This window comes from Podarcis raffonei, chromosome 8 (assembly GCF_027172205.1).
Source record: "Podarcis raffonei isolate rPodRaf1 chromosome 8, rPodRaf1.pri, whole genome shotgun sequence".
Taxonomy (NCBI): Eukaryota; Metazoa; Chordata; class Lepidosauria; order Squamata; family Lacertidae; genus Podarcis; species Podarcis raffonei.
The window spans coordinates 80,428,448-80,448,637 of NC_070609.1; the positions used below are offsets into that span (position 1 = coordinate 80,428,448).

Sequence of the window (20,190 nt, forward strand, 5' to 3'; positions counted from 1 at the left end):
GAGAATTTGTCTGGCATGGCCAAACTTGGCCCTCCAGCTGTTTTGAAATGAGATTTGTCTGGCATGACTTGTTTTGATAAGCCCACGCTGGTTCTCAATCATCACAGCATCCTTTTATAAACGCTCACCATTTAGTTTAGTTGTACCTGGGTTTATAAAAAGTTATGTGGAGATATAACAGGCATGGCCAAACTTGGCCCTCCAGCTGTTTTTGGACTACAATTCCCATCATCCCTGACCACTGGTCCCGTTAGCTAGGGATGATGGGAGTTGTAGTCCCAAAACAGCTGGCGGCCAAGTTTGGCCATGAGGTCCGCTTATTTTTGGCTTGCAGAAACAGCTACGACGGATTTACGAGAGGAAGAAAGTCTGTCTTCCCTCCTTACTTTGCAATATTTTAATTAGTACATACAATGTAATAAAATAATAATATAATTATTACATTATAATTATTATATCTTATATTGTGATGCTTATGTGGTGCTATCTAACTATTTTAATATTTAATATTTTAATATTTTAAAATATATTAAATATTATAAGAGTGGGGGGAGAGGAAACGAGGGTTTAGGCTCCTCGCTCCCCCTTTTTTTACTTCCCCAAATGGTCTCTTCCATTAATTAAAAACCGCTATGAGAAAAGGGGACTCCTGGTCGAGAGCCGCCCCCCCCGGTCTTCCTGAAAGTTGGACCTTTCCACGCGCTCGCGCATCCCCCACGCTCGCTCGTTCCCTTTCCCTCACTCACCTTTTCTCCGGCGTCTCCCCCTGTGGGGTGGGGGAGGGGAGGATTGTCTGGGTCTCGATCCGAGGCGGGGGGCGAGGAGGAAAAAGTTGCTCTCGCGCCCACGCGTGCACGCACACAGGCACGATTTCGGTCCCCCTCGCTCGCTCCTCCCTCCTGCTTGAAAATTTATGAAGCCACGCCCTTCTTTAAATACTACTTCGTGCCCGATTCCAAGATGGCGGCCAATAAAGGTCTGCCCCGCCTCGCCCGGCTTCACGCCTCAACAAAGATGGAAGCCGTTATAGCGTTGCCTGGATACCGCCCCAAACGCGTTGCTTTTCTCTCAGCTGCCCCGTTTCCTCACAATCACATAAACAAACAATAATAATCAATGGCAGGAACATTTCCTTTTAACTTGGTCAGCAGGATCTAATTTCTCTCCTGTCATTATTATTATTTTACTAAATTTATTATTATTATTATTATTATTATTATTATTATTATTATTATTATTATTATTATACAAAAGTAACTCCAAGCCACACGTAGATTAAAAGCAACAAAACCAGGAGAAAAAATCTAACGTTCATATTTTTAAAAGGCAGGACTAACATCCTACTCACTGAAAGAGGGCACAGAAAAATTGAAAGCCAAAGGCCTGACAGGAGAAAAAAGAAAGTTTTTTGCCTGCTTGTTTATTTACAATCTCCCCCCCCCCCACATATACTTAATGTTTTTGTCTTCCTTGCAGACTTAAGACACGTGAACACCAACAGTCTTCTTTAATGATACTGCTTCTTGTTTTTAAGTTGCATACCACTTACAGACTTTTAAAACATCAGTGCTTAATATTTCAAATATCTTTTAAGTGCGCAAAACTTTAAAATGGTATATATGTTTTTAAATAGTTGCTTTTAAAAGTCATGCTTTTAAATAAAGCAGCAAGCTCACTATAATCTGGCCAAAGGGCGCCTCAGGCAGCTGTTTTTTGAGCATCAGAAAAGGGCCACAAATGAATAGATATTGAAGGGTTGTATCTTTCCTACGTTCCAGAAGAGCATTTTCCGGGATTTTCTGTCTTGACATGCCAAATAGCTTGGCCAGCCTAGGCTATGGTATTTGAAATATACTCAGAGTCGCAAAGTGATTTCATGCTCTTTATTCAGCTCATAGTAGTGAGGAGGAATGACTGAAAGTCCCCTCAAAGTATCTGCTTTATATACATTATTTACACAATGGGCTGCATATGATTGGCTAATTCCGGAATTCTACTGTAAGCCAATCAGGTTGTGGATTCACTTCTATCTGGAGCATGATTGGGTGGTTCCTGCCAACCAATCATTCTGCTGCATTGTTCTAGGACCAATCAGACTGCTGCATTCTGAATCCTATTGTTCTAGGACCAATCAGACTGCTGCCTTTTGGATCCTATTGTTCTAGGACCAATCAGACTGCTGCAGTTTGGATCCTATTCAACTCAGTACATAACAGTATTCTTATTTTTATTATTCTCCGTTTATTCCCTGCCCTTCACCATAAGCTCACAGAGTGAGTTACAACAATAAAAAAATATAGGTTCAAAAATTACAGCCACGAGAATAAACACTTTTTGCTTCAGGAAGAGATGGCTCCAGCTCAACCAACAAAATGTGTTAGGCCCTTTACTCTGCATTGTACTTTAAATCATTTTTTTCTTTGCTTAGCCACCGTGAGAATTACTTTTCAATTTTTTTATGCACATGAGTTCATTGCATAAAAATAAGAAAAGCTCTAGCATAATCTTGCACTCTGTCTTGTGGTGATCACAGAGATGAAAGCTCTTTTAAACGGTGGTGTCCAGTGTCTTGAGCGTGCCTGACGGACACTGCCAGGGCGAGCTAAAAATAGTGGATTTAAAATAGCTCCCTTTGTCTAAAAGTGGCGCAAAAATAGTTGCTTCTTCCTGCGGTGAAACATAAGCCCGTTTATCTGCCTGAACCCTAGGTCATCACAAGCCTGTTAAATACATGGTGGTTACTTATTAACAATACTTGTTGAATTCAGACGCCAAACCCTAATCGTTGCAACATTCGTATTCTGTTATTGTGTCTGCAAGGAAGCAAAACAAACCACTTGGAACTTTCTGTCTATTTTCTGATTATTTTCCCATGCCGAGACCGCATTAAATAAACCATAATTTTAAAAAAATATGCTGCTTGATCGTAAAAACAAACAAAAAAACTCAAGCAGTTTACAAAAAGAATGAAACAATGAAATTATCAGTAAAACACAATGAAAAACAGCCATATAAAATCTTCAAAAGATATCAACCATAAGCTAAAAAAACAGATTAATACATGTGTCAACATCCTGGATAGGTTTGCCCAAACAAAAATGTTTTTAGCAGGTGCTGGGAAGAGTGAAAGTTTGGTCTAATGTCAATAGGCAGGCAGTTGCAAAGTGTATGTGATGCCACATTAAAATACTGATTTATTGCAAATGCAGAATGAGTATATTTTATGTAGGACCTTTAATGCTGCCAGTTGCTCAGATTGGAGCAGTTGTGTAGGCGTATGTGGTCTAAGGCAATCTCACAGGTAAAGTTGGCTTGCATGTTATTAATTCATATCATGATGTTGGGCTCGTTCACATGTTGCACTGGTATGAAGTGTCTCTGCACTCGTACAAGGGTTTGTATGAAACTGTGTGCCCTTGATTTGCACACTCGGCTGTGTACCCCCTTACTGTTGGGTACACAGACTATACATTCATATTAAGTCTTTACATTTAAATAACTGCATGAGTGTACAGCTCAACTATATCTATACACAGGTACACAGATTTTGCACTCATCGAAAGTGGATGCCTCTATCTTGTGCTCCAAAGGGGTTCTGGATTACATTAATGGGATCATTTATCCTCTTGGAAAGTCTGTGGTTGCAGTTTCCAAACAACTACTTTCCTGGTTGGCTTTGGACATTTGGTGAGTAGGAATCGCCTTCTAAATGACCACAACAAGAAAGATTTTTGCATGAGAAGTGATACAGAGTGGGTGGGTTTGTGTGACCACACAAACTAGCTTAAGGTAAAGGTAAAGGGACCCCTGACCATTAGGTCCAGTCGTGGCCGACTCTGGGGTTGCAGCGCTCATCTCACTTTATTGGCCGAGGGAGACGGAGTACAGCTTCTGGTCCATGTGGCCAGCATGACTAAGCCGCTTCTGGCGAACCAGAGCAGCGCACGGAAACACCGTTTACCTTCCCGCAGGAGTGGTACCAATTTATCTACTTGCACTTTGATGTGCATTCGAACTGCTAGGTTGGCAGGAGCAGGGACCGAGCAACGGGAGCTCACCCCGTCGTGGGGATTCGAACCACCAACCTTCTGATCGGCAAGTCCTGGGCTCTGTGGTTTAACCCGCAGCACCACCCGTGTCCCAGATACAAACTATATTAGGCAGTATTTAAAAGGGGCCAAACAAATCCATGGAGGATAGCCTAATCCTAGCTAGGGTGGTGTAAATGGAACCTTCATGTTCAGAAGCAGTCTACCTCTCTGCTGTTGGAGATAAATAGGCAAAAGAGGGATGCTGTCTTTTCAAAGCTTGTATGTGGGCTACTGGGAGAGATGGATCTTCAGTGGGTTCTAGCAGGGAGCTCTTGCTATTAACTTAACAGTTAAAAACGTGTCCTAGTAGCATTGGTAGATGTATTTGTAAGACATCTCACCCTCTGGACACTCTCTCTCTCTCTCTCTCTCTCTCTGACATATACACATACACATACATGAATTTAATGCACTAGTGGGCACAGGACCTAGAGATTGCCACCCTGGTGCTGAAAGGCATTTCTTCCACTCTGAACATGTATAGATTTCCCTGGGGCCCCTTCTGCCAGTTGAAAGCCTCCATCCTTTTAATAAAAGGGAGGGAGGCTGAAATTACAGTGACCTCCCCTACAGGGTTACTGTGACAATTGCTTGAGCAGTGGTGGTTATCTGGCAGGCGGGTGGAGGGGCCGAGGGGGAGGAAACCAGGTCACTGGGGAAAGGGTGAGGCAGTATCAAAACCCCTAACGGCAATTTCTAGGGATTTCCAATAATGCTGCAAGATCTTGTTTGGCTGGCTTTTAAGGGCTGGTGTTACGAACAGCTGTGCTTTATTTTTAGAACTGCGAATCTCTGGCTTGGTTCTGCAGGTGCAAAACTAGCCTTTATTTCACCCAAGTCAAAGACCCAGTTTGGCACACACCCCACATACATTTGCGTACACACACACACAGAGGCTGGGAGCCTCAATGGCACCCCTCTGGAGGTTTTACCAGGGGCAAAAATTTGGCGCTGTGGGTAAAACCTCTGTGTTTTGGTTGGATTTTGAGAGAGAGGAAGAGGTATTCAAGGGACCCATGTAGTTTTCTTTCATATTTTGTCCAAATGGGGAAGAAACTGAGATTTCTCTGATTTTATCCAGCATCTTGCATTCAAGCTCTACCTTAGAAGCTGCACACTGACCATTTCTCAGAATATGGACATAGGAATTGGAGCCTCTGATCTCTCTTGAACTGGAGGCAACCTCTTCAGTGGGTGGTATCAAGCATTTGAACTTACAGTCATCCTGTCCTGCAAATTGTCCCTGTTTTGGTAGGAACTGGGGGAAGACGACGACAAAGGTTTGCAGCCAAACCTCTGCCTGCTCAGAGTAGACCCACTGAAGTTGACTAGCATAGGTCCAATAATTTCAGCGGATTTTCTCTGAGTAGGACTTAGGGCAGGATGCTGAGAGCTGTTGCGTGAATAGGAGTTCACTTTTTGAATAAGAAGAATTATATGTCAAGCGGGGTGGGGGTGGGGATCAGAATTTTAGAGATGCTTAGGTGGGGCTGTGGGTCACCTCGGCTGCTTTTACTTTTGGGTATTGATTTGGAAGGGGACGCGGGTGGCGCTGTGGGTTAAACCACAGAGCCTAGGGCTTGCCCATCAGAAGGTCAGTGGTTTGAATCCTTGTGAAGGGGTGAGCTCCCGTTGCTCAGTCCCTGCTCCTGCCCACCTAGCAGTTCCAAAGCACGTCTAAGTGCAAGTAGATAAATAGGTACTGCTCTGGCGGGAAGGTAAACGGCGTTTCCGTTCACTGCTCTGGTTCGCCAGAAGCGGCTTAGTCATGCTGGCCACATGACCCGGAAGCTGTATGCCGGCTCCCTCGGCCAATAAAGCGAGATGAGCACCGCAACCCCAGAGTCGGTCACGACTGGACCTAATGGTCAGGGGTATCGTTACCTTTACCTTTAGGTGGGACATGGCCAAAAAAGGTTGGGAACCACTCCTCTAGTTGGAGGGCGACTTGAGAACGATGCAACAGCCTTGCACCCTGCCAGCCTTGCACTGCTTTTCTGTGTCTTGCAAAGTGGGTGCGGCACGGCCCCCTTTAGCTCCAATGGGCGGGGGTCACCCTGGCAGCGCTCCCCACCCCCGTGACATGCCTGCCTTGGGCGCCATCAAGAAACACTCCACCACTAGCCTAAGCTACCTTACAGAGTTGTTGCAGAACTCTCCAAACTTTTCATGTTGGCGACACACTTTTGAGACAAGCATCATTTCGTGACACAGTAAATCAGTTTTCCTAGCAAACTGGAGGTTAAACTAACCCCTTTCCAGTCCTGGAAGGAGCTTTGAGATACAGTTTGGAAAGCTCTGCTCCAATGATAGGTGGGATATAAATGTAATAACCAATGACATAACAATTTCTATAGGAATTGAGTCTTCTTCATTCTGTGTGTCATACAGTCACCAGTGTCACCTGAGTGAAGGTTAACTCTCTTAACTTCTGTCACATAGAAGTCTTGTCCATCAAGTTTTCCAGGGCAGTTTTCGCCCAGTAGAGACTTTGGAGGCCCTTAATAGAACTGAAAATAATTAGGAATGCCTAAGAGAATGCAGGGACGTGGGTGGCGCTGTGGGTAAAACCTCAGCGCCTAGGGCTTGCCGATCGCATGGTCAGCGGTTCGAATCCCCGCGGCGGGGTGAGCTCCCGTCTTTCGGTCCCAGCTCCTGCCCACCAAGCAGTTCGAAAGCACTCTTAAGTGCAAGTAGATAAATAGGTACCGCTTTATAGCGGGAAGGTAAACGGCGTTTCCGTGTGTTGCGCTGGTGCTGGCTCGCCAGAGCAGCTTCGTCACGCTGGCCACGTGACCCGGAAGTGTCTTCGGACAGCGCTGGCTCCCGGCCTATAGAGTGAGATGGGCGCACAACCCTAGAGTCAGACACGACTGGCCCATACGGGCAGGGGTACCTTTACCTTAAGAGAATGCAAGGATATCAGTCATTTGGATCTGCAACAGGTAATCTCACATATCTCCCCTGCCCCCTGCCCTACTCCAGCTCCTGTAAAATTTTTCCCACGGTTGCAAGTGGCTTGAAAATATTAGGTGCACCTCCTCCAGTGTTTTTTTTTTTTCTATACAAAAAGAAACAACCACACAAACTGACTAAGAGAAGGTGATGCTTTTAAACATGTGTGTAAGGATTTATGCAAGATCCACTGGCAATTTGGGGGTTTTCTTGTATACGTTATCATAATGGTATACTTGGTAATTAAATATTTCTTAATCTGTGGGAAGGTTTGGGTTAATGTTCTTGCATATGTCCCTGATTTGAATGGAAGATAAAATTGTACCATGCTAACAAATAAACATCAAATTGTTTTAGCTTTGCCTGTAGCTAATTTAAGCTGGTATGGGTTTTTTATTTTTGTTTTTTTGGTCATAGCAATTTTCAATATGTATTTTCAGGCCTCCCATAGGTGGTTTCTCCCCCACCTCACTATTATTTATTCCATTTATTCATCACTTTTTACAAAAAGATGTCTCAAATCATCTAACTAATCCATAAAATCCCCTCCAAAACACACAAAAAACAAAAGCACCCTACAAAAATGGGGACTGGGAATTTTATGGCTCAGAGGGCTAGATCTTTATTTCCTGACACTCTGCAAACCACCTTGGACAGGTGGGCAGGATCTGCCCCTTTTCAGCTTACAAAATCCCTGCGAAAGCTGATCTTATTGTTACTCTAAAGACTCCCACCGGCTACAGTTCATCTCTTACCTCTTTTGCAAATTTCCTTTCTCTCTTATTGGAGCCTGCCACCTTGTGGCGAAGCAGATGTACAACCACAGACTATTCTTACTTTTTAATGTAATTACTGTAAAGTGTTAGGCGCTAGGTGTCAAAAGCAAAGGTGGTTCAGGAGGGGGAAAACCTTACAGCTGCCCGCATTAATTGTGATATAGAAAAAATAGGGGTGGTTGGTTTTTGCTGCCCAACTCCCCAGGAGACTGAGTCCTCAGGGGTGAAGGAAGGCGTTGTGACACCCAGGGCAGGTGTCGCTATGTAGGGCGCATGTGCGTATGTAGCGATGCCGCACATATAGCGGTTTGCAGCCGGTGATGCTCCAGCGCCGTATGGCTCCCACGGCCCCCGTTGCGACACCAATGAGTCCCCTAAGTCCATGATCGGTCAGAGATGAATGGATGGAGGCAGGATGCAGTGAAAGCAAGGATGATCTTTATTTTTTCTGTTGCAACAGAGTTCCCTCCCCTCCTAGCAAGAAGGCAAGAGAGACCCAGAACTAAGAAGAAACATCTCTTTTAAGGGTTTGCATTTTGGCGGGGAGAAGAAACACCCCTCCTCTACGAGCAGTCAGAAATCACACATAAGGTGGGGTTGCTGCGGCTCAGGCAGGCCAAGGGGTGATATTCCTGAGGACTGAGCAAGTTTTACATAGTTCCAGACACATTTTACACAAAACATTTGCATTTGATATGACAATCAGGATGCCCGTCAGACATCCCTCAATGCACAACATCTGGACTAACGATGACAATTAATACAAAGGAGGTTCATAGATATAGGAGAGGAATCCCTTCAGGAACTTCCCGGAATTGCTATCTCCCTACCTGTTCGCAAGTTTAAGGAGGCAGAGGAAATATTGAGTCTCTTTAGGGGAGCCAAGATGGCTTTTGGGTTGCTCTCCTGTACTATTTTAGACATGTGGTTTATATACTTACGTATGTGTGTTTACCTTGTGCAATTATCAACATTTATTCTATATTTGAGACCTCAGAATTCCTTTTTAAAAAAATTATTTATTTGGTTTTTCAGATTAAAATTTCACAGTCACATATACAACATACAACATAAAAACAAGATTCCAAGGAATCTCTTGGGTCCTCCCCTTTGTGGGTTCTATTGTTAATCATTTCATCCTGCCTCTTTTATGAAAATCCAAATCTTTTACCGCTCCATTCTGTCCAAAATTCACCATTAAACTGCAATGGAGACCTCAGGATTCCCATGACAATTGAGGGGCGGGGTGCTTTAAATGTCGAGGGCAGCTTGCAGCCTCAGTCTAAACCACTGCGCAAAGCAAATCGGAACGAATGCTACGCCGCTGAGTTGCAGCCCATCCTTAAGAATGAGTAGGAGAGAAGTAGAGACGTCACCTTGCCATCAAAGGTTCGTATAGTTAAAGCCATGGTTTTCCCAGTAGTGATGTATGGAAGTGAGAGCTGGACCATAAAGAAGGCTGATCGCCGAAGAATTGATGCTTTTGAATTATGGTGCTGGAGGAGACTCTTGAGAGTCCCATGGACTGCAAGAAAATCAAACGCATCCATTCTTAATGAAATCAGCCCTGAGTGCTCACTGGAAGGACAGATCCTGAAGCTGAGGCTCCAGTACTTTGGCCACCTCATGAGAAGAGAAGACTCCCTGGAGAAGACACTGATGCTGGGGAAGACGGAGGGCACAAGGAGAAGGGGACGACAGAGGACGAGATGGTTGGATAGTGTTTTTGAGGTTACCAGCATGAGTTTGACCAAACTGCGGGATGCAGTGGAAGACAGGAGTGCCTGACGTGCTCTGGTCCATGGGGTCACGAAGAGTCGGACACGACTAAACGACTAAACAACAACAAAGATCCTAGTCCTCAGGGACTTGCTTAAGCAGAGCCGCGCTTTCCCGGCTGCAGGTGGTCGGGGCTAATAATAATAATAATAAAAACAATTTTTTTTTCTCCTTCCAGTAGCACCTTAAAGACCAACTAAGTTAGTTCTTGGTATGAGCTTTCGTGTGCATGCACACTTCTTCAGATACACACTTCTTCAGTGTATCTGAAGAAGTGTTCATGCACACGAAAGCTCATACCAAGAACTAACTTAGTTGGTCTTTAAGGTGCTACTGGAAGGAAATTTTTTTTTTGTTTTGACTATGGCAGACCAACACGGCTACCTTTCTGTAATAATAATAATAATAATAATAATAATAATAATAATAATTTATTATTTATACCCCGCCCATCTGGCTGAGTTTCCCCAGCCACTCTGGGCGGCTCCCAATCAAATGTTAAAAACAGTATAGCGTTAAATATTAAAAACTTCCCTGAACAAGGCTGCCGCGTACCCGGAAATCTCCCACGCAGAGAAAAAAAAAGTTGGACCTCTCTTGCTTTTTCTGAGTTTCCTATCTCTGCGGGCTTCGCTACCAGCACTTCCGTTTTTCGACCGCGCCCCTCCTTGCTCGTCGAGCGGCAGGGCGCATGCGCGGGGTTCTCCGGCTGGCGTCTGCCTGGGGCTACGGGGAAGATGGCGGCCGGCTGCGGGGCTGGCGCTTGCTGCTGTTGCTGCTGCTGCGGGGAGAGGGAGAGCCGCACCCCGGAGGAGCTGGTGAGGGAGGGGCGCCGGGGGGGGGCCGCGAGAGCCTGGCTGGAGCCAACACCCTTGCCTGTCCCCATTGTTTGCACCGTGCTTGGTCTTGGGAGGTGACCGTAGCAAAGCGGGGGTGCCTCTGAGCATGAGCAGAGTGGACTTCCCTCTTCCAGCGAGTCTCTGCAAAACCCTCAACTCCTGCAAAGATATGCGCGTGGGTGTGTTTGCAGCGATTCATTGGAAAGGGAAAACCCGCTCTGTGCATGCTCAGAGGCAGCCCACCTGCTTTGCTGCAGCTGTAAAATCTTATCTCTTGGGACATGCATGTCTGAGGGAGGGGGTGCTTCTGTGCATGTACAGAGTGCTTCTCCAATGGGTCACTCTGAAGCCCCCCCCCATATATCTGAGGGTTTTTTCTCTCTTTCTCTCTGTATATATGTATTGGCATTGCAGGGACTCATTGGAAAGGGAAAACTGCACCCTACATGCTCAGAGACGGCACCTGCTTGTCATGTCTATATAAATATTCTGTCTTGGAGCATACATCTCTTAAGGGGGACACTTTTGTGCATGTACAGAGTTCCTTTCCAATGGGTCATTGCAGTGATACTTGTTTATCTCACATGTATAGACAGGATTATATTCCTCGTTAGTTCTAGTCAGAGCAGAACCATTCAAATTGTTGGACATGTTTTCCTAGAAGCCTATTAGTTTCAATGGGTTTACTCTCAATAGGCGGTTGTTGGAAGCAACCCATCTTGGGTACTGGAGTGAGGTGTCTGCAGCATCTAATGTAATAACTTGAAAGCCTTTTTTTGTTTTCAAATGTATGGAATAGCACGTACTTAAAACATTTCTGTGACTGTACCCTGATACAGAACTAGTGCTTTCTTGAAAGAAGCAAACTTTTAAATGTGGGTATGCAATAATGGAAATACATTCAGTGATATTGAAGGGTGATATTGGAGAATTCTGATATTCACCAGCTGAGAATCCACTGAGCACCTTTGGTAAATGTACAGGTGTCACCTTTTGGGGTGTCAAAATGCAGGTTCATGATAAACATTTCTGCTGTATATAGCCTATTGGATCTCTTACAGTTCTTAGGAGACCCTCTATTTACCCCTCAGAGCTACAATTTTCAGAGTTCCCTGGGAAGATGGGAATGACTGTTAAACCGCTCTGGAAATTGTAGCTGTGTGAGGAGAGTAGTCTTTTCCTCACTATTCTCAGCACCCATAACAAACTACATTCCCAGGATTCTTCAGGGAAGAAGGCGTTGTTGTTTTAAAGTAGCATAATAGTGCTTTAAATGTGTATAGCAGATGGGGCCTTACTATCACAGTTCATTCTTTTTTCTTTTCTTTTTTAAAGTAAACCCAAAATACATGAAATTAAAGGCTGATTGTCTTAGATCCCGGGTTGCCAATTCATTCTCAGAATTTTCTGGGCAGGCAGAAATGAGTGGTGAGCGTCGGTTTGTAAGCTGTGTGAGTTAATGGTGATGTCTGTTGGCAAGGCAATGTGTCTTGGACACACAGTTGATACTGGGAGAGATCTGCTCCTCTAAGTACTTGAGTCCCAAGCAATTTAGGTCTTTCTACACTTTGTTGTTGTTTAGTCGTTTAGTCGTGTCCGACTCTTCGTGACCCCATGGACCAGAGCACGCCAGGCACTCCTGTCTTCCACTGCCTCCCGCAGTTTGGTCAAACTCATGCTGGTAGCTTCGACAACACTGTCCAACCATCTCATCCTCTGTCGTCCCCTTCTCCTTGTGCCCTCCATCTTTCCCAACATCAGGGTCTTTTCCAGGGAGTCTTCTCTTCTCATGAGGTGGCCATTTCTACACTAGCACAGACCATATAAGCTAGTTTAGTGTACCACCCATGTGCCTTCCAGATGTTTGGGGCTACAAATGCTGTCCAGAACTGATGGGGAGTTGTAGTCCCAAGTTTTTGGATACCACCTGTTTGTCAAAATATACTAGCTGTTCCATATATTAGCTGCTTTTTTTAAAAAAACGAAAAATGCTGGTTTTAATTTATATGCTTGCTTAAAATATTGTAAGTCGCTTTGAATTGCCATGGCAAAAAGCAACTAATAAATTTAATTAATAATTTTATATGTGTGTGTGTGTGTGTGTGGCTAAGAGGTTGCATTTTATTGTCTCCTTGTTGCATATTGATCTCCCTATTTTATTTTGTTCTTAAGCTGAGGCGTTTTGCAGGGTATGGTTTATTTATGGTTCTTATGGCTAGGATGAGAGGCAGTGACTGGCACAAGATCTCACAGTAAGCGTCATGCCTGAGTGGGAATTTGAACCCTGGTCTCCTAGGACCTAGTTCTTGACACTCTTAACCAGGGGTAGGCAACCTAAGGCCTGAGGGCCGGATGCGGCCCAATCGCCTTCTCAGTTTCGCCCGCGGACGGTCCAGGAATCAGCATGTTTTTACATGAGTAGAATGTGTGCTTTTATTTAAAATGCATCTCTGGGTTATTTGTGGGGCATAGGAATTTGTTCATCCCCCCCCCTCAAAAAAAAAATAGTCCGGCCCACCACATGGTCTGAGGGACGACGGCTGAAAAAGGTTGCTGACCCCTGCTCTTAACCATTACACCACAGGGGTTGTGGAAAGTGTTTCCTGGTTTTTTTTGTCTGATCGGGGGAGTTCGAGACTACAGATGGTTTGCCTGTTTGGGGCAGCAAGTTCTGAATATTACTCAGTTTTCCTTCTGTGAAATGGGTGCCCACAACAAATTTTTCCAATGTACCTTCCAGGTTCCCAAAAGTTGGGGACCACTAGATTACCCCAGTATCAAACAACAACGCTTTGAAAAAGAATTGTTGTGGATCAACTTGACTTCCATTTACTTCTGAGACTTAGTACCCTTAACCCTACTGGATCCGTATCAATCAAAATGGAAAACTACATTATATGAAAAGCTGGGGTTTTCGCCACAGGCACTGATAGCCACAGGATATGAGAAAGCCAGAGCAACCATTTGCCAATGAATCTGGGACATGGAATTTCAGAGTCATGTGAGTGAGATGAATAAGCACCCAGCAATCAAAGACAATGGGAGAGGTTTTACCCCAGCAATATATCTGACAAAATTACAAATATCTAAATATAGATGGTCGTTCACCCTCGCTATATTCAACATGCCTCCACCTGCCTTATTACAAGGCAGATATGTGGGTAAACCATATGCGGAGCTGATAAGAGGTGGAAACGGTCTCTCATGTCTTGCTACGATGTTTTTATGAGGATATATGGTTGGTCTTTATCACCCCTGTTATACAGAAAATTCCAAGTGGGTCTGAACCTCAATGCTTAAAATCCCTGATAGAGGGTAAGGTGACCAAATTTTGCGCGGCTGCCATAAAACGCAGGGAACAAGCTGTGCTGGTACGAAGACTAAGGCCTCAGATGCAAACTCTAGATAATATTTTAGAGACTAAGACCTAAACCACATTTCTAATGAGTTGTCATATTTGTATCGTTTATTGTCATACTCGATTATTAATTCAAACTTGATTCTCTTGTGTTTTATGTTCGCTTACTACAGTATGTGAATCTGGAATGGGACCATAATAAATTTCATTCATTCACTTCTGAGAGTTTTGATTTGTTTCCCAGACTATCCTTGGAGAAACTGAGGAAGAAGATGACGAGATTCTCCCACGTAAGGACTATGAGGTGAGCAGTGACGGTTTTGTCAATGGGCAATTAAAAGAAGCAGATGAGTGGGGTTTAAGAAGCATAGGCTCCTATGAAGGGTATGTGTGCATCCACAAATGTTGGATATATAAGCCAAACATCACCTTAAATCTCGGTTACAGTTGCCACAACTGGATGTCTGTTTGCCAGGGGGTTGGACTGGATGACCCTCAGGGTCCCTCCCAACACTACAATTCTATGGTTCTATGACCTCAACTCCATTGCTTGACTGTAGCTTGCTCTTGCAGCAATTCACTTGTCCCAGGATGCAAGAAGGAAAAATGCACACAGTGGAAATGGAAATGAGATTAACCATGAACTAAGGCTAGGGATGCGGGTGGCGCTGTGGGTTAAACCACAGAGCCTAGGACTTGCTGATCAGAAGGTCGGCGGTTCGAATCCCCGTGACGGGGTGAGCTCCTGTTGCTCAGTCCCTGCTCCTGCCAACCTAGCAGTTCGAAAGCACGTCAGAGTGCAAGTAGATAAATAGGTACCGCTCCGGCGGGAAGGTAAACGGCGTTTCCGTGCGCTGCTCTGGTTCGCCAGAAGCGGCTTAGTCATGCTGGCCACATGAACCGGAAGCTGTACACCAGCTCCCTTGGCCAATAAAGCGAGATGAGCGCCGCAACCCCAGAGTCGGCCACGACTGGACCTAATGGTCAGGGGTCCCTTTACCTTTTAAGGCAGAGCTTCTTAGACTGTGGTTGCCAAACTGGTACCCGGAAATCTCCACGTAATTGCAGTTGTACCCCGTGCCGGTAATATAATAATAATAATAAAAATTATTTATGCCCCGCCCTCCCCAGCAAAGACCGGGCTCAGGGCAGATAACACCAGATATAAAACAATTGATTAAGATACAACTTAAAAACAATATTAAAATACAACATTAAAATGCAGCCTTGTTTCAATAGAAACTCAAATCAAAGACTTTTTGGGGATGAAAACGTCAAATCTTCACCAAGGCCAACTATTCAGACTGGTCCTACATGGGCCAGAAAAAAGCCAGGGAAGTCCCCTAATAGGAGTTCCATCACAGAAGGAGAAAGGAAAGAGGGGGCCTGGCTAATTTCTAAACCCTTCTCTGAACTTAGACCATTGCTTGATTTTACTGCCCCTAACTATCTTTAACACAAGATGGGGGCTATTGGCCATGTCAACAGAGTCTAACGATCTCTGGAGGGCCACAGCTTCTCCCTCCCGGCAACTTCTGTCTGGAGTAAGAAACTTCTTTTCGAAAATGCGAGTGGGAATGTAGCGGTTCTTGCTCTCTTCCTCCTGTATTATGGGTTGCGTTGAAATGCGCTTGCCTTTCTCTCTCACCCACTTGCAGAGTTTGGACTATGATCGTAGCATCAACGAACCCTACTTGGAAGTTCTGGAAAGCCTTGACAGCAAGGTAAGACGGGGTAGGGAAGTTACGGTCATGGGAGTAATCAGTTTCTGCTGTTTTAGTCTTGATCAGCTAGCTTTAGGGCTTGCCAGCATGGTACTTGTTGCTGTAGTTGAGGTCTCCCCTTTGTTGTTGTTTAGTCGTTTAGTCGTGTCCGACTCTTCATGACCCCGTGGACCAGAGCACGCCAGGCACTCCTGTCTTCCACTGCCTCCCGCAGTTTGGTCAAACTCATGCTGGTAGCTTCGAGAACACTGTCCAACCATCTCGTCCTCTGTCGCCCCCTTCTCCTTGTGCCCTCCATCTTTCCCAACATCAGGGTCTTCTCCAGGGAGTCTTCTCATGAGGTGGCCAAAGTACTGGAGCCTCAGGTTCACAATCTGTCCTTCCAGTGAGCACTCAGGGCTGATTTCCTTAAGAACGGATAGGTTTGATCTTCTTGCAGTCCATGGGACTCTCAAGAGTCTCCTCCAGCACCATAATTCAAAAGCATCAATTCTTCGGCCTTCTTTATGGTCCAGCTCTCACTTCCATACATCACTATTGGGAAAACCATAGCTTTAACTATACGAACCTTTGTTGGCAAGGTGATGTCTCTACTTCTCAAGATGCTGTCTAGGTTTGTCATTGCTTTTCTCCCAAGGAGCAAGCGTCTTTTAATTTCGTGACTGCTGTCACCATCTGCAGTGATCATGGAGCCGAAGAAAGTGAAATCTCTCACTGCCTCCATTTCTTCCCCTTCTATTTGCCAGGAGGTGATGGGACCAGTGGCCATGATCTTCGTTTTTTTGACATAAAGCCACAGAGATCCTCCATTCATTTCCTTCTTGGTCATGAGGAGGCGAGGGCTATTACCTTTTCCTTCCTTGAAGAGTACAATAGAGTTGCAGGAGGAATTTGGAAGGATGACACTCTTTCCCACTTCCTCTTTCAGCTCTGTGGACTTTTCAATGCTCAGATTAATTCTACTGGATCTGACTTTTGCTCAGGGTGGATTTGATTTAAATCAAAACGATTTTTTACAGAAAGACTCATTCTTGCTGGTATAATCGTAATATTTACAACCAGGTAGAGGTTTCATTTTTGGAATAATAAATTTTCAGAGTAGCTTTTACAGCTACATCAAAAATAACTGATTTGGTTATACTATTAGAAATACATAGACAGATAATTGTGAAATTATTGTGTGGTTTAATAAGTTAACTGTTTATATTTGGACAACTGTTCTGCTGTACTTTATTGGAAGGAGAAAAATAATTATTTCCTTAATAACAATTTAAACCATTTAACTAAAACAATAACATAATAGTATATGTATCCATGTTTGTTAACTGATGTGGTTAAACATTTTTTTTAAAAAGAAGACTTAGAGTGAGTTTTAGCACGCATGAAAAACTTAAAACAAATCCTTATTTCCTGATGAATAGCCTTTGGACTGTAATGTAACTTAAATAGAAAACTGTCTTTAGAAAGATTTTTCCTCCAAAAGCGTTTTATTTTAAAAATCTGATTTAAATGAAAAAAATAATGGATTTTTATCCACCCTGCTTTTACCCCAATCCTTTGGAAGAGGTGTGTGTGTGTGTGTGTATATGTATAGCTCAGCCCAGAGAACTGGTGACGACACATGATTCCCAACTCTGTCTTTTTCCCCCTCTCTCGCAGAAAGGCTGGCGATATGAAGCGGTGAAGTGGATGGTGGTTTTTGCCATTGGAGTCTGCACTGGGATGGTGAGGGTCCTCGCTAGCTTGCTTCCTCCAGTGAAGGGCAGATGCAGTGCTAGTCCTACTCAGAGTAGACCCATTATCTCCTGTGCTTGTCCTCCACAGAGTAGACCCTGTCTACACTATACATTTAAAGCACTAGGAACAGCCGCAGCTTCGCCTAAAGGATCCTGGGAACTGAAATTTGTTAAGGGGGCTAAGGGACCCCTTTCCCCCTTGCAGAACTACAATTCCCAGAGTTCCATGGGGAGAGGGACTGATTCTTCTCCATCACACACATTTTCAAAGGGCATTATTGCTTTGCATTTGTTTTATTAATAATGATGTCGTGGCATGGGGAAGAAGAGTTATATGTTAAATCGCTCTGGAAATTGTAGCTCCGTGAGGGGGAATAGGGGGTCTCTGAATAATTCTCAGCACCCTTAACAGACTACACCTCCCAGGATGTTTTGGGGGAAGTAGAATCATCTGGTTTTTGTGTGGCTTGAACATATCCTAGTATACATGTATTGATTTGCCCATTTTTTTGCCTCTGGACCTGCTCACCACTCATGTTCGTTTATTTTTTATTTTTTAAAATCTATTATTGCATTTATATCTTGCATTTCCTCCAAGGATCTCAATGTGATGTACACGGTTCCACCCCTCTTTCCTTGTTTTATTCTCAGAACAACCCTTTGAGGTAGGTTAGGCAGAGAGACAGTGACAGGCCTAAGATTACTTAGCAAGCTTCATGGCTGAGGGTTGAACCCTGGTCGCCAAGGTCCTAGGCTGCCACTCTTACCGCTAGGCCACACTTCCATGCGGCCCCCAGTAGGATGAAGAACCTTCCCTTTTCTGCTGCAATGTAATGGCGCTGGTCTTCTTTTCCATAACCTCCCCTTCTCCTCTCGCAGGTTGGTCTCTTTGTGGACTTCTTTGTACGACTCTTCTCCAGACTCAAGTTCCACATCGTGCAGAATTGTATCCACCTTGGTTTTGTCATTTCAGTGGCCTCTCTAACTGAGGCAGTGGCTGGGTTGAACAGGAGAACCCAAGGAAGTATTTTTGAGAGTTGGTCTGAGAAGCCTTGCTAGCTACCGTATTTTTCGCCCTATAAGACGCACCTTTTCCCCTCCAAAAATGAAGGGAAAATGTGTGTGCATCTTATGGGGCGAATGCAGGCTCCTTGGCTTCAGCGATAGCAACGCGAAGCCTCCGAAGCCTGTGCTCCGGAGGCTTCGCGTTGCTTCCGCTGAAGCCAGGAAAGTCTGCTCTTTGAGGCTGGCGGTGGGGGAAAGCAGGGCCTCCTCCATCGCCAGCCCCAGAGGATGGGGGGCAGCGGGAAGGCGCGCGACGCCTTCCGGCTACTCTCCGACCCGGGTTGGAGGCTTTTGCGGGAGATGGGGGAATTCCCCCACCTCCTGCAAAAGCAGGCAAAAGCCGCGCGCTCTTTAAAGGGGCTCCGCGGCTTCTGCTGGCTTTTCTAGGAGGTGGGGGAATTCCCCCACCTCGTAGAAAAGCACGTAGGAGCCGCGCAGCCTTTGAAGAGCGCGCCGCTCTTGGGGGCTTTTCCCCGAGGAGGGAGAAGGGACTGACTGGCCGAGTCCGTCCCTTCTCCCTCCTGTGGGCTTTTGCGGGAGATGGGGGAATTCCCCCACCTCGTAGAAAAGCCCGCAGGAGCCGTGCACCCTTTGAAGAGCGTGCCACTCTTGGGGGCTTTTCCCCGAGGAGGGAGAAGGGACTGACTGGCCGAGTCCGTCCCTTCTCCCTCCTGTGGGCTTTTGCGGGAGATGGGGGAATTCCCCCACCTCGTAGAAAAGCCCGCAGGAGCCGTGCACCCTTTGAAGAGCGTGCCACTCTTGGGGGCTTTTCCCCGAGGAGGGAGAAGGGACTGACTGGCCGAGTCCGTCCCTTCTCCCTCCTGTGGGCTTTTGCGGGAGATGGGGGAATTCCCCCACCTCGTAGAAAAGCCCGCAGGAGCCGTGCAGCCTTTGAAGAGCGTGCCACTCTTGGGGGCTTTTCCCCGAGGAGGGAGAAGGGACTGACTGGCCGAGTCCGTCCCTTCTCCCTCCTGTGGGCTTTTGCGGGAGATGGGGGAATTCCCCCACCTCGTAGAAAAGCCCGCAGGAGCCGCGCAGCCTTTGAAGAGCGCACCTCTCTTGGGGGCTTTTCCCCGAGGAGGGAGAAGGGACTGACTGGCCGAGTCCGTCCCTTCTCCCTCCTGTGGGCTTTTGCGGGAGATGGGGGAATTCCCCCACCTCGTAGAAAAGCCTGCAGTCTTGGAGTAGCGCACAGGTTGCGTGCAGCCTGTCCGCTGCTCCCAGAGCTGCGGGGTGGAAATCATATTTTTCCCCTTGATTTCCCCCCCTGAAAACTAGGTGCGTCCTATGGGCCGGTGCGTCCAATAGAGCGAAAAATACGGTAGATTCGAACCGCTGACCTTTTGATCGGCAAGCCCTAGGCTCTGTGGTTTAACCTACAGCGCCACCCGTGTCCCGTGTAGAAACTAGCCTACCATAAAAAGGTAAAATGCACATTGGTTGCTCAGCCGACTTCTGCCTCTGGTCTCGCCCGGCACGTGGCCCCTAGGAGCTTGCCCAGAAGGGAGTGCGGCCCTCAGACTGATTTACAAGTTCCTTGCCCCTGTAATGTGGGCAGGCTGGCTGTGCCCATTTCTGTGGCTCTGTCCCTGAAGCAGCATGGGTTGAAGCAGTTGTTCTTTGCCGATAAATGGGAACTCTTGTTGCATAGGTCAGCTGGGATAAAGTAGAGAGCTCTTCCCAGGCTGGCTGTGTCCATTTCCTTGACTCTCACCCTGCAGCGGTGGAGGAGTGCAGCGAGAAAGGCTGCCTTGCGGTGTCCCTGCTGGAGCTCCTTGGCTTTAACCTGACCTTCATCTTCCTGGCCAGCCTCCTCGTCTTGATCCAGGTAATACGGAGCAGCCAGCCGGGCTTGAAAGTTCTCCAG

General features: G+C 45.8%; 3 protein-coding genes and 1 long non-coding RNA gene across 7 annotated transcripts in view; 3 read left to right on the forward strand and 1 right to left on the reverse strand.

The window, feature by feature from the left end:
* Positions 1-852, reverse strand: part of MTHFR (methylenetetrahydrofolate reductase) — a 37,142-nt gene extending 36,290 nt beyond the window's left edge. The window contains exon 1 of the mRNA XM_053401088.1: positions 747-852. The gene's annotated coding sequence lies outside the window, so the exon portion shown is untranslated. The remainder of the gene's footprint in view (positions 1-746) is intronic.
* The window catches only part of C8H1orf167 (chromosome 8 C1orf167 homolog), a 145,435-nt gene that overhangs the window by 81,740 nt on the left and 43,505 nt on the right, over positions 1-20,190 (forward strand). The gene's annotated exons all lie outside the window — the stretch shown is intronic.
* CLCN6 (chloride voltage-gated channel 6) overlaps positions 10,283-20,190 on the forward strand; it is a 37,092-nt gene continuing 27,184 nt past the window's right edge. The window contains exons 1-6 of one of the 3 annotated variants that reach the window (XM_053401085.1): positions 10,284-10,419; positions 14,043-14,102; positions 15,457-15,522; positions 17,182-17,247; positions 18,138-18,204; positions 20,045-20,151. In XM_053401085.1, coding sequence (XP_053257060.1) covers positions 10,339-10,419; positions 14,043-14,102; positions 15,457-15,522; positions 17,182-17,247; positions 18,138-18,204; positions 20,045-20,151 — 447 coding nt within the window. In that variant the 5' untranslated portion in view covers positions 10,284-10,338. Of the gene's footprint in view, positions 10,420-13,047; positions 13,442-14,042; positions 14,103-15,456; positions 15,523-17,181; positions 17,248-18,137; positions 18,205-20,044; positions 20,152-20,190 lie in introns of those variants that run through there. The other 2 variants (XM_053401086.1, XM_053401087.1) reach the window with 2 other exon arrangements.
* Positions 11,488-12,523, forward strand: LOC128419876 (uncharacterized). Its single transcript, XR_008331938.1, has 2 exons — positions 11,488-12,010; positions 12,254-12,523. It is a non-coding gene; the product is annotated as an uncharacterized LOC128419876 (long non-coding RNA).